At 36.4% G+C, this 16,397-nt stretch overlaps 1 protein-coding gene across 2 annotated transcripts; it reads right to left on the bottom strand.

Annotated features, from left to right (window-relative positions):
• Positions 1 to 1,909: 1,909 nt before the first annotated feature.
• alkbh3 (alkB homolog 3, alpha-ketoglutarate dependent dioxygenase) lies at positions 1,910 to 15,483 on the bottom strand. Of its 2 annotated transcripts, none has more exons than XM_017432840.3 (10): positions 15,356 to 15,483; positions 14,714 to 14,799; positions 13,446 to 13,552; positions 13,305 to 13,339; positions 13,138 to 13,185; positions 11,200 to 11,303; positions 9,064 to 9,152; positions 8,090 to 8,299; positions 7,562 to 7,660; positions 1,910 to 4,460 (listed from the first exon to the last, which is right to left on the bottom strand). In XM_017432840.3, the coding sequence occupies exons 2-10, from the start codon at positions 14,787 to 14,789 to the stop codon at positions 4,335 to 4,337; spliced, it is 894 nt and encodes a 297-aa protein (XP_017288329.1). In that variant the 5' UTR covers positions 14,790 to 14,799; positions 15,356 to 15,483; the 3' UTR covers positions 1,910 to 4,334. The 2 variants fall into 2 exon arrangements, with proteins under 2 accessions (XP_017288329.1, XP_017288330.1); XM_017432841.3 differs by lacking the exon at positions 15,356 to 15,483 and adding an exon at positions 15,168 to 15,349.
• Between the last annotated feature and the right edge of the window lie 914 nt (positions 15,484 to 16,397).

The raw sequence follows: 16,397 nt of genomic DNA, 5'->3' as shown, positions 1-16,397 counted from the left end.
AAGCTATTGAGTAGCCAGTGAAAACAAGCAAAAAGAAGTTAGTACACACTGATGGGTCAAGAACAGCAGTAACTTATTTTACTGTCAACCTCTCTTCAAAGCTTATCATTATCCTAAACTGACATTCCTTGTATTTTTCATTTTCATTTGGCGTGTATGAGAAAATCTTTTATACATACGTTTTGCAAGCTGAAATTCAAAATGTTTCGCCCTAAAACATATTTGCTCTTTGAGACAGAAATCAAAATTTGTCTGTACACTAAATGGCATTTGAAGACATTTCTCTTCTGCGACTTAATGGGTTCTGCTGACTGGAACAGACTGACACTCCGCTTTGTGTGGGGCAGGAAGATTACATAACCATGTAATTATCTTTGGTCTTTAACCCACTTGAGTTAAATCATCTTTCTTAATGCTTTCTTTTTTACCAGTTCTGGGTATACAGACTACAATCAAACAGCATGACAGCTTGCTTAAACCAGCTTTTCTGTTCAGAGATAACAGTATAAAACTGACAATAAAATCTTCCCATTTTCAAGCAGTTAGAAATGGTACGTTTGCTCATACTGGAATAAACAGTTTAGCTAATGCAAATGTTTAGATAAAAGTTATTTTAATCACACAAACAACTATATATAAACTGCAGAGAGTGAATGGTATGACTGGATCTCTACAAGTAACTTGAGGTTATTCAGACGGTGACCTAATGTCCAAATATACAAACATATAATGTAACACCAGGAATCACCCTGAGGCATGGGGGAAAAATTACAGCTGACTAAACATCTAATGCGTGCTAATTTTTTTGTATTTTATGCTTGTGTTGATGAAAAACTACAGTTGACATAAATAAGTTGTGCCATTAATGATGGCGTTAGCTAGAATATTTCCTGTTTTAACCTTTTTTTGTACTGATATTTCATCAAAGTAATCAGGTATAAATGGTCAAAAAGTTGAGCTTTTATAAGAAAAGATGGCGAGGGGTTCATAACTATGTGAGAGGCAGAGAATAAGTAGTTCAACAGTTTTTTAAATTATGTTTTAGCTATGTAAGATCATCTTTATCCTGTACAGGACATAGTAACATGTTAAACCAGCCTGCCTGCAGCTCTGTCACTGAAATCCTTTGGTGTCTTATGCATCAAAAATATAGATGACAAGTACGCTTAAAATGGTTTAGTAGTTAAAAATCAAAAAAGAAATGTGAGCAAATCTTGAATAGATGAGAGTGGCTTGGATATCTCAACATAAAAATAAAAGTAGTGATTCTTATTTACAGTGAATACAAAAAGTGTACACACACCTGTTAATAAGGCCAGGATTTTGTGATGTAAAAAAAAAAGAAACTATGATAAATCCTTTCAAAACTCTTCCCACCTTTAATTTGACGTATCTTGTAGAATTCAACAGTTTTTCTTCCCGTTGTCCTCCTGCTAGGAGGAAAAAACACAAAAATAAAAAGGGTGCAATAAGCTGGTTGCATGAGTGTGCACACTCTTTAAATAATAATTCCTTTGAAGCACCTTTTGATTTAACTTCAGCCTTCATGTTCTCCCATCAGCAGCCACACCTTGACCTGTTAATATCTGTCCACTCTTCCTCCTAAAAGGGCTCCAGATCTGTCAGACTGCAGGGGCCTCTTCAGGTCACCCCATAGATTTAGGTCTAGTCTCTGGTTAGGACATTCCAAAGCATTTCTTTGCTTCTGGTAAAAGACAAAAGCCATTTTTTAGTGGAGTTGGATGCATGAATGGCATCATTGTCACTTTGAAACATGAAACTCTTCGTCATCTACAGCTTTCTAGCAAACACTTGAAGGGTTGCGTCATAATTCCATTCACCTTGACTAAAACTCCCGTTCCTGCTGAAAAACAAAACAAAAAAACAAACAAAAAAAACCCCCACAGCATGATGCTGCCACCACCATGTTTTATTGTGGGTATGGTGTTCTTTTGATGAGGCACAGGCATACAGGAACTTGTTGCCACATGTAACACACAACCAACACTTGTAAGAAATTTCAGTGTTCAGTGTTGTTCTTCTTTAAATTCTGTTGAATCTATTTTACACAACCTTTACTGGATCGTCTTTGAGACAATTCATTGACAAACATATTCTTCTTGTTATTGCACAAAATGTTACATCATTTCTGGGCTCTCAGAGGTTGCTGGAAGTGCCATATTTTGCAAACAGTGAAATCAGATTTTAGTCTATTGACATAATAAACTCCATAATACACCCTGGTACGCTTAGATTTATCTGTCCCAAAAGTTAAATTTTGACTCTTAAGATACAGTACGGTGAAAATTGTATTTTTTATATTATTTGCATGTAAGCATGTTTGACAAGTTAAACTAGACTTGGACATGTACAATTACGGTCAGGTTTCATACATCCATGATGGCATGAATTTGGGGCTTTTAATGATTCATTTGAACTATTTTTTTTTGTTTGTTTTCCCCCAAGGATTTGGTGCTCAAGTTTGGGTCAGAATTAAACTTTATACATACAGCCCCTCTAATATTTGGTAAATAGTCCCTGAGGAAGTTGCACTTCAGCCACACAGCTTTTATGGCCATCAACAAGCTTAATTCTGTCTGATATTTGCCCACTCTTCTTGGCAGAATTGGTAGAGTTTATTTAAATTGGTCGGTTTTCTGACACAGAGCTGGCCTTTAAGCAGAGGCTACAAATTGTCAATAGGGTTGAGGTCGGGGCTTTGGGAAGGCCATTAAAGAAGCTTAATGTTAGCTTAATGATGCCTCACGGCATCCGAGGGTGACAGAGGAGCATTGTTCAATCCAATAAGTGCTGACAAACAAAGAAACAAACAAATTTTAAGCTGGCAAAGAGAAACTACCACCTGCAATCAACCATGATCAGCAATGAGAAGTTAATTTGGCCTTGTCAAGTTAGAAGATGAAGATTCAGTACTATTTACTGAAAGATTTAGATAAAGGTAGGTGTACATTTAAGCCTGCATGTGTGGATTAAAGAAAATTCACAATAACATTTAAACTTCTTTTCTTTTTTTAAAGAAATCCCTTATGTTTTATGCTGTCTAATTATTCCACCCCAGAAAAAGAACAGCTCAAAGCAATCATTAAAACCCTAAATTAATAAATTAATATGAACTTGGTGCCCATTATGCTTGTAAGTAAACTTCTGACTGCAAATAGAAAACACAAAATGCATGAGGCCAAGTTTACTTTGTCTTCATTAGTTTAAGGAATGTCTTACAAATAATCAGTTAGTAACTTCATAAAGATATGATATTGGACAAAAGAAAACAACAAAGAGGATGTGAACTGAACCAAGTTTACTGACTTTTAAAACAAACATGCAAGGACACAAATAAACCCTTTGGGTAGAAGTGTTTCACAAAAAGGTTTATATTTTAACTAAAGAAAACTACTGATGCAAGTCATAGAACTGCTGCTCATTTAAAAAAAAACACCTTCAGGCTTATAAAACCTTTTAGACCCAAAAACTCCACATTGAGAGGGTTCAAATAAACAAAACAAAAACACTTTCAGCTATTATTGTAACAAAAAGTGTTTGCAAATCATGCTGAGTGCTCAAGTAACTTTCCAAAGATATGTAGTGTACTATTTACTTGCCTTTCACATTTTTTTATTGTACAGTGCAAAAAAGTCTCTTTTTATACGAATTGTGTTTAAATTAACAAAAAATCCAGTTTAGCCACCATCACTTACTGCCTTGCTTTTAATAGCAGCTCCTCATAATGTCCACTAAATGGCACACACAAAAAGAAAATCTGCACATTCTGTTTACTCGGCTGTCATTTTACCACCTTTCATTTGGAAACACTGTCCAATCACATACAATTATTGATACTGAATGTAAACATTTGCTTCTGTCATTTAACATCCAAACAATAACTGCTCAAATCAAAGTTTGGCAAAAACATCAAATATATGACAGGAGCTCATCAAGGCAATATTTAGCATCAGGACATGTGTGTAGTTCATAACATCTCACCCCGTTGAATGTGGAAGCTTCCTAATAAAAATACAGATCAAAACTAAACCACTGGCTTGAACTCCGTCATCTGAGTCTGGACTAAAACACCTACCAGGGTTTTATGACCGGCTCTGGACTAAAGCACCAAAAACTGAAGTAAACCAAGAGGTTTTAGGTGCGACATGAGAAAGCTGAAAGATTTTTCTGCTTACAAGCAAAGTGAGAGATGTGAAGACATTGTCTTTGAATTACAGATTGTTTTGTCTTCTTCACACCACAGCAGCTGTTTCCGTGTGTGTTTGAACCACTGCAGTCCTGAGGAGCCTTCAGTACCTGACCTGGAGGGGACTCTACGATTGCTTGGCTGTGAATCGCATCTTGGTGCCCGGCCTGTGGCCCTCCGGCTCTGGGTGGATCGTTCTGAAGGTTAAGTTGATGCGTGGGCCCCTGTCATGGTACTCTTTCGCCACTTGATGCTGGTGAGGATAACAAAGAGACTGATGAGCAAGACATTTCAGATGTAGACGTCACATGCTGGGCTTTTATTTAAACGCTGGAGGTTTAGAGTTTTCCATAAAGGAGGCTTATTTTGGATTGATGTGTTCTAATAAATTAAAACAAATCTACTTTTAGCTTACCAACTTCTTATTAAATACATCTTTTCACAAGTTTGGAAATAATGTATGAAAAAATGAACAGTTTTATTTTGAAATGAACAAACGTGTGACCACAAAATAAAATGAATTAATTTGTACTAAAAGAATCAAAATTCTGCCAGCCACAAGCATAATTTGTCTTATTTTGAATGAGATCTTTGCACTCCACAGACAGGTACAATAACAATGTGTGACAACATACACTAAACTTTGTTTTATAAAGTAAAAAGAAATTTTAGATTCCCTTGCAAAAGCTTTCATGTTATTAAACAGCACATAGTTCCTTTCCTCAAATGAGTTCAGCTCATTTACTGTATGTCTGGATGTTTGCGCAGGAGAGTTGTTGCTTGGGTTTGTTCGTGCAACTTCTGCCCTCAAACATGTGCTTTTTGACTCCTTAATCTGATGCTAAGAAACAGATGAAACTTTTGCATAGTCACTTTGGTGTCTTGAACAAAAATGTGGTAAAAAGGCAGAAATAAACTATTATTCAACTTTAGTGTCATTACTTGTGAAATAAAAATGATGTCAAAATGGAAAAACGTTTTTGCTTCCATATGATTTAAGAGGTTCGGTTACAGCCAGGTGAGGCTGATCAAATGTATTGATTAACTGATCATCATCAGTGTGATCACCTCTATAAAAGCAGGACAGTTTGCTGCTCTGGAGCAGACAGGTGTGTGTGTGTGTGAACACAACGTCAAGAGGGAAAGACATCAGCAATGACCTCAGAGAAGCACCTGTTACTGCTCACCAGTCTGGGAAGGGTTAAAGGTCATTTTGGCTTGTTTTTGTTTAATAAATCATCACATGGCGGAATCTGTTTTGTGTTTTTGTATGCTTGAGTTTACATTTGAATAATTTCATTTCTGTTATGCCCTGATATATAAAAGCCTAGAGCTAAAAGATGGTGGACTTTCTTTTCCCCGTGACTGTAGCCACTTTAGCTGGACTTGTGGCTTTAGCTAAATATCTTATGTCCACTTCCAAAGCATTCTCCCTGAGCCGGATGATTTTTGTTAGACTGACTCTGACTTCAGTAACAAAGGGAGGATTAATGTCTCATGTGATGTTCTTTCTCTGGACAGGTCTTAAAGGAGCAACAGATCCTTTGTTGTGATTCTCAGGGAGGTGTCACCATAAAACACCTGTGACCTTAATCTGTTTTTTTTTTTTCTTTAAGGCTCAAACCTTTTTCACTGCCTCTTCTTTATTTTCCACTTGCTTTATCCCCCTGACCTTTAAGCTGTGACTCTACCACTTCACGTACCTTTTACTAAATGAAAACGGTGGACTTCAGGGTAGAGGAAAGTTCTGGCAAAACATATGTGGGCATTTCTTTTTGTAGGATTATGTGACATATGCTTAAAAAAAGAGCTATAAACCACTGATGATGCTCGAGCTACAAACATTGATTTCCACACAGATCTATTTCTGGGCCACTGTTATTTCGTATCAGAGATGCTTTTAATCATTTTCAACATTTTATCATCATTGTCCACTTGTTTTATTGTGAACAGATCTCACTTGTTGTTCTAATATTTTAACATACCACAAACATGCTTGCATTTCTCCACTGAGCAACACTCACAATTCTTCTGGTATTTTCATAGAATCTGAATAATTCCCATTTGGATCAATTTTTTAGATTTATTTATGACAAGCTGTGCAAATGACTTCATTATGAGGGGCAAAGTAAACATTAATAATATCACATATCATTACAAGTGTTGATTTTATCAGCCCTCCCAACATCTAATTATTGTGAAATTAAATTATAATAATTTAGGATGTATTTATTGCTGAATGTGACAACTAGTCTCAATAGAAACTAGACACACACTCAGTTTCTCCACTCACATAAGGCTGGTTTGTGTTTCTGATGATAAAATAAATGACTCTCATTAAGTTGAATCTCTGTTCAGCTCTTCAGGACATTTCATCCATCATGGCTGCGTGTTTCTCGGTGTGTGTGTGTGTGTGTGTGTGTGGGGGGGGGGTTCCAGACGTCTTTAAGAGAGTTTAATTCTCTCACGTGTGCTCAGTGAGAAATGGGAACATTTGCAGTTTATGACACAGGGAACAGAGCTAGGTCTTTTAGTTTAGTTAGTTTTAGTTTTAGTGCCACACCAACATGATGTAACTGTGTGAGGAAATAAACCTCCTTTGGTAATTGATCAGAAACAGCTGATTAAAGGCCTAACGTTCCTTTTATGTCAGAGTTTTAGACTGATATCATCTCATGTTGAGAAGAGCAGCTTTGGTCAAACCTTGTAAATGACATGAGTTATATGTTATGTTTGCTAATGTTGATTAGCTGCGGCAGCCATGTTAGACTGGGCTAACTCCAAAAGTTGACTCTAAAAGTTGTACTGCGATGTTTTTCTTTGAAGCAAACAAACAAAAAACAACCAAAACCTAATGAAAAACAGCAAGTCATTCTCCTTCATCTAACTCTGTCCTCTGCCTCCTCTGTCCTCACTCCAACTACCTCCATGTCCTTTCTAACCGCCTCCATATATCTCCATATATCTCTAACATCTTTCTACCAATATACCCACTGTCCCTCCTCTGCACATGTCCAAACCATCTCAGTCTGTCCTCTCTAACTTTATCTCCAAGTCGTTCAACCTGTGCTGTACCTCTGATGACCTCATTCCTAATACTGTCCATCCTCTTCCCTCCCAAGGAGAACCTCAACATCTTCAGCTCTGCCACTTCCTGTTCTGTCTCCTGTCTTTTTGTCCGTCCCACTGTCTCCAAATCATACAACATAGCTGCTCTCACCACTGTCTTGTAATCACAAAAGAAAACAACTAAATTTAATGTTTTTACGATTAGAACTACCTGGCGGGGATTTATACATGGCATGACTGATGCAGTGGTGGTGTTGTATACTGGGTTAAATTATTGTAACACACCTGCCAGTCATCCTGAGTGGCTCCTTCCATCAGCAGAAGAGTCCCGTGACTCAGAGGGACCCGTATTCGCTCTACGTAGGTGTAGTCACCGCAGTCCTCCTAGCATGTTTGCACAGAAGGCCATAAAATGCAGTTTAATGGCAGACAAAATGGCTAAAACTACAGCGAATAGGGACATTTTTCTACTTAGATCACATTTAGGCCTCACCTAAATATGCAGAAAACATTACATTACTTTCTACTACTGCAACTAAACAACTGATAAGTGACAGAAAAAGTCTGCAGATTTTAAAGGGGACAGTCAAAAAAATTATGAACTCCCTTTAATAAATAAGAGATAAAGGTAAAGAAGTATAGGGGAAAAATGTTTTCAGTGTTAGCACAGTGAGGCAAGGTTTGACATGTTTAAAACATTAACATTAAGACAATAAGGTAGAGGCTTACAGAATATAATTGGCCCTAAGTGCTCAGAATTATAATACACACAGTGTATTTGAAGCCAGGTTAACATTTTCACCATCATCTCACCGGTGGAGGCTGCTTGCGGAGGCTGAACACTCTGGTGTCTCCCAGACTGAGGGAAGCAATGGTAGGTTTGGGACCCAAAGAAGCCTCATCATCACTGTGCCAGCCGATGCTGTCGTGTCCATTGCGATACAAGTTACACAGCAGGGAGTTAAATGAGCACCCGCTTGCCTGCTCGACGGCCTTGCGAAGGGTCACCAGCAGCGGGTGCCACTATGAGAAACAAAACAGCAAGAAAATGAAAGAAAGTTCAACAAATATTAAGTGAACACCTAAACATAAAAGATTAACCAAATGAGAGAAATAATCAATTTCTTTTAAGCTGGAACGGTGATTTTCAGAGTGACCAGTGATCAGCTAATCAAACACTCAAAAATTTGATTTTTTTTCCCCTTGTCTATAATGCACCACAGACAAGCATTAGCTCTTGCTGGTAATGGTTTATAAATAATGTCTTGTGATATGGTGTGCATAGTATGACATATGAAGAAAATAAACTGGTTATTTTTCAGCTGGATTATAATTTGTACAAATACAATCTGTCCAATAACCTGGAGGATATCGTTTCTAGATTTCTAGTGGCAGACAGAGAAAGCTCTGTATCTTGGTACTTTTCTGGAGAAAGTATGTTGTTTTTTATAACTGTAAACATTTCATTATGAACACAGTCAAATTTTCAATTCAACTATAAATTAAGAAAAAATACATTGTATGCTACTGACTAGATGTCAATTTCACCCCCAAAAGTAGGTCTATATGTTGTGAATGACTCTCACATTACATTTTGGTTTAATATCAGTAAAATACAGCTATTTTTTTGTCCTGGCTACTGTCAACTAGATGTGGGAACCTTAATGAATTGGATTGAGTCCAAAGGTTAATCAGTTGTAGATGTGCATCCAATAAATACTTCAGTGTTAAAAAAACAAAATAAAAAAACTTGTATGTCTGATTCTGATGATTTATGCTGTAGTTACCTGTGTGTTGGCTGACATGGTGGAGCGAGCGTATGTATATGACAGCTCTCCATACCAACAGGTTAGCCTGGGCTCTTCATATGCTTCACCTTCACCCACACACACCCACACACACACACACATGCACGCACACACGCGCACACAAAGCCAACACATTAAAAAACAAAATCTTGTGAGGGATCAGAAAGAGCTGCTTATTTTAACCAGGGCTTGGTATTGTGAAAAAAACCTAATTAAAAATCACTGACATCACATTTAAGTTTGAGTACAAAGCATAAAATATTGTTGTTTTTCTTTATATTCTCAGGAAAACTGTTTTTTTTTATTTCAATGCAGCACCAGTTGCAGATATTTTCTGCCAAACTAAAAACAAACATTCATTCAATCGATCACTACAGCTGCAGCAGCAAATGGACACATTTGTTTTTCATGTTTTGTTTCCCCTCCAATAATCATCTGTTTTGTCCCCAGAGTTTATTTCTAGGGAAGGTAAAAATTTCTCTCTTTCTGGGCTACTCTGTGGCTCCGGGTGTACTTCTTTTCTTCTGGCTACAACCTGCTGCTCCTTTCAAAGAACCATTTCTCTGCCATTAGTGTATTTTGGCTGGCCCTTCGGTTTGGGAACACAGTGAAACCCAAACAAACTGCCTGACCAGCCATCACTTTTAAAGAGAGCTGAATTATTCAGGCCCACAGGAGGAAGTATTTATAAACATGTGCAGTCGTTACGATCTCTGAGAAAGCTTTACTCCTTCCATAAAAAGATGTCATCAGGGGGAAAAGGCTTACGAAACCTTACACGGCTGACTCCTGAGAGCAGAAGGCTGGAAAAAGTAACTCCCTGTAACAAAAGGGCGCTTTAAAACATGGCATGATAAATGAAACAAGACGGGGGGGACAAGTTAAAGATTAAAAGGCTGTTGTCCGCTTCTGTATCAGCTTTTTCTTTTTCCAAACTGTCACGTGAGCTTGTTGACGGACTGAGGAATGAAATAGGATTACACAACCTGTCCCCGTGAGCAGAGTTGAGACACTGTCGCCCCTCGTCTACATCACGCTGCCCGTCTGCTACAGAGCAGCACACAAGATGGACGAGAGCCAACTGAGAGAAAAGGCCGAGTGTGAGACAAAGTAAAGCTTCATCTCAACATGCTCCCTGCATACAGGCTGAGAACAATGTGTCAGTTTCCCTTTAACTGATGTCCACTGTTCTGCTAAATTAATGCACAAATCACCACAGCGGAACAAGGAAAGAATCGGTTCCTTCTGGAGCATTTTGAAATTGTTTATAGATGGGGACTTTGCTATACAAATCTGGCAGGTGCCTAAAACAACTAACTAATCAAATGTGTTGTAGGGAAATCTGGAATATGTCTGCTTTAAATAATTAAAGGGATAGTTCAGATTTTTTTTTAAAAGTGAGTTTCTGTTAAAAAGTTGTTAACAGTTATTATCTTACCTGTTTAAGACAGGACAGACGAGCTCACGGCTAGTTGGGACGCAGCTAAGACCAAAGTGGATTGCTGTTGTCTAAACTCAACTTCAACGTCCAAGGTTTTCACAATGGTCCATGCGAACACTTTATATAAATCTTAATACTGCAATCAGTTTCAAATTACGCGGTTATTCCAGCAGAAATATCATGATATTCTTGCAGGAAGTGCTCCAGACGCTACTGGAAGTGCTAGCTTCAGCTGCTGCTCTTTATGCTTGCAAATAACCTTAGACTTATGTTAATGTAATGCAACATTAAAGGTGGAGTAAAGGGTTCTAAAAATAGAATTCGTAAAAACCTCTATGAAATTTTGGAGACTGGTGTTGTTTTAAGATGGCAGATAGTCTTAGCTGTTAGCATGTCAGTCCTGTCAGACTTAAACTCTATTTTTCTAAACTGAAGTTGTTTAAAGAGGTATCTACAAGAGGTAAGATATTAACTGTTCATAACTTTTTTACAGAAACCCACTACATAAAGTCTGCACGATCTATTCAATCATATAAATAAATAGTTTACCACCTCAGTTTAATGAAACAGCAAATAAGCTGAAGTGGGGATTAAATTATCCTTCAGTTTATGCACCAAAAAGCCCCCATTTCACCTTTTTACACAGTATTTATAGGTACAGTTCTGGTCCCCACCCTGTCTGTAGTTAGTCTTCTGGGACCAGGGCAGCTCCGCCAGCAGTTTGCTGAACATCCAGTCAGCCTCCTCTGAGTGAAGAAACCCGGGTCGCAGACGTAGTCTGGACGGAAAAAAACAAAAACACGCAGACATACAACGTTTCTGATAAGAGTAAACTTATACTAAAGTTCCAAGCTTTACTTTATTTGTCATAAATAAATAAACTGTCTATAACAATGTATAAATCAGGGCTGCGTGATGTTAGGAAAACATTGTTATACTGGTGTCAGATATTGCATTTACAATATTAGTTGCAATAAACACACATTTTCCTTCTCCTTTTCTTTTCTGTTGTCATCACGGTCACAACCATCTACACCAAGGGTGGACATCTCCATCTGATTGACTCTTAGAATATAAAAAATCTATGATTTCATGCACCCAGACAGTCCTTTGAAACATTCATATTGTGCACAATATTGTGATAAAAATAACTTTTTGCTATATTGTACAGCCCAAGTATAAATTGTTAAGAAACACAAAGTTGTAATAAAAGATGATGATATGTTTGGAGCTCATGTCATGTTAAAAAAATCCCAAATGAGGGATATTAGTAGTTTAAAGCTTTATGGCACCAGTTAATTCTCTGGTTCATGTCACAACATGGATCTTATTCTTCATTAAAAATAAAAGCAGCTTGTAAGCCAACTGAGATCTTTTGATAACAAAAATATTTTCTTTCAGGCACCAGGCTCAGAGTCAGAGAGCTGACACCGTCTGTTTAAACCAATCAGAATCTCATATTAGCAACTAACGGTGAGTTTAAACATATTTATTTGTCATCTTCCTGTGGTGAGTAATTGCAACTTACTTTCAGGAGTTAGTCTTATACTAAATATATAGATATATATTCAATAGAGGACTCAGTTGCTAACTAAAATATAAAATCATGCAACACCAGAAACATAGTCATCACAAATATGTCTTTCCTGTCATGACCCAAAACTTAAAATCAGAATTTGCAATTAAAGTTCAACTCAAAATCAGAAATAAGTTGATGAAATACTGAAAATGCAAAAAAACCAACAAAAAAAAACCCAACAACAAACAAACAAAATGCAATTATTTACTTTAACTTTTATTCCTTTGAGAACCAAAGATGATTTATGTTTTGTCATCATCATTTCTGTTATTATTACACTCTGATTTCTGAATCTTAATAGATTTTAAAACCTAATAAAGTTGGAATGGAGGCTGTAAATATAAAGTATAATACAGTTTTAAAACATGTATTAAAACATTGAACATGTGATTGTGATTAAAATTTTATACAAAATTAGTACTTTGAGGAGCAAAGATGAGCTGAGTATCTCCAAGTTGGCAACACGTGTGTGAGAAAACAAATAAACCTATTTAAACACAATGTTCCTCTAAAATAGCAGAAATGGCTTTTTGTATTTCCATACAATTTTCTCTCCTTTGTTCACCTACAGTGCAGACTGGCAAACTATTAAGTATCTGGAAGACTCAGTGTGTTTGAAACATCAGGCGACACCGCATCAAGAATCATTATTTGTCAATAGCTGATAAAACCAATTTATTTAGATACTAAATAAGCAAACATATTTTTTGCTGTCCATTATGCTTTATATACAACCACACACAAGTTAGGCAAGTGTTATCTTACTTGACCCAAACAATGATGAAGTGAACATAGGAGTACAGTAGATGTTTCAATTATTTCTTGAGTGATTGCTGCCCCCTACTGGAGTTAAAACTCAACTACAACTTTGATTTATCTTCAATAAACATGATGGTTTGGTGCTACACTACTTTAGTAATCACAAGATCACTGTTCATTCTCCTCTTTTTATTTAATCAGAATTACCATAATTTATTCATGATTATAAAAACATATATTTAATATTATTTCCTCTTAACTAAACTGTACTCACCGAGATATCCCAGACGGCTCATGACTGATCTCATAATCACCTGCCTGCCTGAGTAAAATCATGGACATTTGTTAACTTTTGGGTAGCAAAGAAAACAGAAAACACATTAAAAGCACAAAAACATTAATTCAAGAGCTGGCCTGTGAAAACATTGTTGTGTAACTTACTCTATAACCCTTTCAGGTGGAACATCTCTAACCGGCTGCCATAAAGAAAACAGAAAATAATGAGACAGAGTTAACAGCATGATCTAATTTATTTTGTTTAATTTTTAAAATACACATATAATGTAATGGTCCACAGTTTACTTTTGTGGGCTGGTGAAACTCAAAATTTGTGGAGGCTTTCTGGTTGCCAAAACCCCAGGAACCTGAGGCTGTGTTAACATTCTTGGGTTGATTGTTCAAGACTCCTCCTGTTTGAAAAAAACAAAAATAAAAAAATACAACAATTCATTCATATCGTCCAGAATTACAGGACTTGGTTCTATACGTCAGATCCTTTGAAGTCAAGTTCTGTGGAAAGGTGTAAGTACTGTGGTTCTTTAAATGACCTCAGCTCATCAGTCTAGTCAGAATTAAACTTAGTTTCTTCAAACTAATGGCTAGTTTGAGCAAAACCAAGACCAAAGTAGATTACTGCTATCTTAAAACAGCTTCCCGCTGCCATCAGTTTTTACTTTTTACAGTAATTCTGTCAGAAACATGATGATGTTCTTGTTGGAAGTGCTACAGCTAGCTGCACTTAAAAACCTTTACCATACCATTAATTTCACACTACACGGTTGTTTACACTGATTTCTGTGGTTATTTTCAACTGCAAACTGCAACAACAGCAGCGAGCTGGAGTTGTTTTAAGATGAAAGCAATCCACTTAGATCTTGGCCCGCTTGGACCAGCCATTAGCTTGTGAACAGGGAATGGACTCCAGGTAGCTACACAACATGAGTTTGGGGCTACATTCAAATTGGTTAGAGTTGCCTACTTGTTTGACTCCTTATTTAATCACTTGCTATATATGGGATGAAATTGTAAAGGAGAGGAAAATTTGAACACAGTAAGTTAACAAGGAGCTGTGGTCAAAGAGAAAAGACATCTTCTGAAAGAAGAGAAGATTTAGACAGTAAATGTGTAGAGACAGCATAGCAAAAAGATAATATTCCTTAATAATATGAATTATCATGACACATTATCATAGACCAGAGCCTGTTATCCTGAGAAGATGAGGCTTTAAATCAGCTTGGATCTATAAAGTTCTAGACAACGAGTGGGCAGGAAATCAGCAACATGCATCTCAACAGGTGGAGCCTAACTGGTCAGAATTAAACTTTATTTCTCTAAACTTAATTATTTCAAAGCACTATCTACAACAGCTAAAATATTAATTGTTCATAACCTTTCCAAGACCCCCCTGCCCACACACATACACACACACACACTTCAGATTGATTTCCACATCAATTAGGAGTTAAACCAGGGAAAACAGAATTGCAATATCTACTTCCAAACAATGAATGGATTAAAATCACTCATTCAACAAAAATGTTGCAGGTTTCACCACAGGAAAAAAAAAAGACCTGTTTGGCCGGATTGCTTTGGTGGTTGTTTGGCCCAGGACCCCTGCACTCTCGCACGCTGGCGTTTATCGGACATCACATCAAACCTGCTGGTCAGAAACAAACACTGACAAACTAATCCAAAAACAAACATGTCTCTGTTTTGAATATCTCCCATGACACAGCCTAAATCAACAATTACTGGCTCAGTGACCCAGATTATGAGATTTCTACAAATAACGGTGCAAGCTGTTTTTAAATAATGTGACATTTTCACAAACACAGTTTTTGGTCCTAATGATTTATTGCATTCAATTATTGTGATGTGTTACTCTTAGAGTTATTCAGGTTGTGAGTTTTTACATTTTAAAAAAACGATCAACATATGAATTCAGTTCGTCTCTTATTTTTAACTTCTACAGTTTCAAAAATAAAACGCGTTGTGAACATTACAATATATTTACAAATTACGTACCTGTGTAATTCCTAAAGCTTTGAGGTAAAAGGCTTTCCAAACTAAAAATCCTTGGCTATGGTAAATGTGAAGTGAGGCTAAAAAAGTTAATTGGGCTAAAATATCGACTTTATACGTAGAAAATACAGCTGAAAACAAACAAACAACAACAACAATTAAAAAAAAGAAACACAATTTACAAAACTTACGAAGGTTGAAGCAAAGCCCCACAAAAAAGTGGATAATTGTACTGTAATCTAAACAGCTCGGTGGTTGACAGCCATGGCTACAGCGTGTCACATAAAAACATGCTCTACCGCAAACTCAGATGTAGAACGATAGTTCCGGTTGTCTTATTATTATTATTATTATTATTTTGTTTGTTTGTGTTTTGAGCCAAATATGTTAATGATTCATTATTTAGCTCAGTGCTTCCCAGATCTTTTAGCTTCCAACCCACAAACTAACACTTACAGAGACTCTAAATATTACCAGTATGTTTGCAAACTTTGCTAATAATACTAATAACAAGTGTATAATGACATTACAAACAACATTTACTATGATACTATTTTTAATAATTGTTCCATTTCTTATTTGAAATTAAGGCAAAAATATTCCATTAGTAATCTTTTTACATTTAGTTTATTTTCTGGAGATCGCCTGGTGACCATTACCCAATGTTTCATGACCCAAAGACTTTGGAAAACATTTTTTTTAAATAGATAATTCATGATTTCTTCAGTTCTATGTGTGTGCTGTATATAAATATGTTTCATATTTGACATTGTACAATTTGTGTTCTAAATAAAGTACAGTATTTTTTAGTTTTTTTTGTTTTTTTGTCTTTTGCAATTTATGAACATCTAAAAGCTGTATTCACTTTGGAAATATTTTTTTTTTATTTAACAATTTGACTTTCTTTTCTCACCAAAAAGCAACTTTAGAAGACTACAGCAGACAATGAACCTGCAGAAGATCAGGTTTGGTTGTAATGGGCTGGTCAAACTTTAATATTTTTTGGCATGCAAAAGAACATCATTTTTATTTATTTATTCCCTTCCACAAACTCTACAGTCTTTGATTTGTTTCTAACTTGTTTGCTGTGCATTAAAATCCACTTGTCTGCATGATGATGGCCATATTCTGTCAAATGTGTTGTCTTGATATCAACTCAACTAAAAAGGAAATAGTTGACTTTACGATGAACCTCTCTGATGACAACTACATTTACTGCAGAACCCTGAATAC

The sequence above is a fragment of the Kryptolebias marmoratus genome, linkage group LG11, assembly GCF_001649575.2.
Source record: "Kryptolebias marmoratus isolate JLee-2015 linkage group LG11, ASM164957v2, whole genome shotgun sequence".
Taxonomy (NCBI): Eukaryota; Metazoa; Chordata; class Actinopteri; order Cyprinodontiformes; family Rivulidae; genus Kryptolebias; species Kryptolebias marmoratus.
Note: the sequence above shows the minus strand (reverse complement) of the source record. Positions and strands in the feature narration are given on the sequence as shown.

What these genes read in the sequence shown, in the direction of transcription:
- alkbh3 (XM_017432840.3), bottom strand. Translation starts at nt 14,789, where the DNA reads ATGTCCGATAAACGCCAGCGTGCGAGAGTGCAGGGGTCCTGGGCCAAA. An exon ending in CCACCTGAAAGGGTTATAGA is followed by an intron (nt 13,186 to 13,304) that starts GTAAGTTACACA and finishes GATTTTACTCAG; the next exon opens with GCAGGCAGGTGATTATGAGA. An exon ending in TCCGCAAGCAGCCTCCACCG is followed by an intron (nt 7,661 to 8,089) that starts GTGAGATGATGG and finishes CAAACATGCTAG; the next exon opens with GAGGACTGCGGTGACTACAC.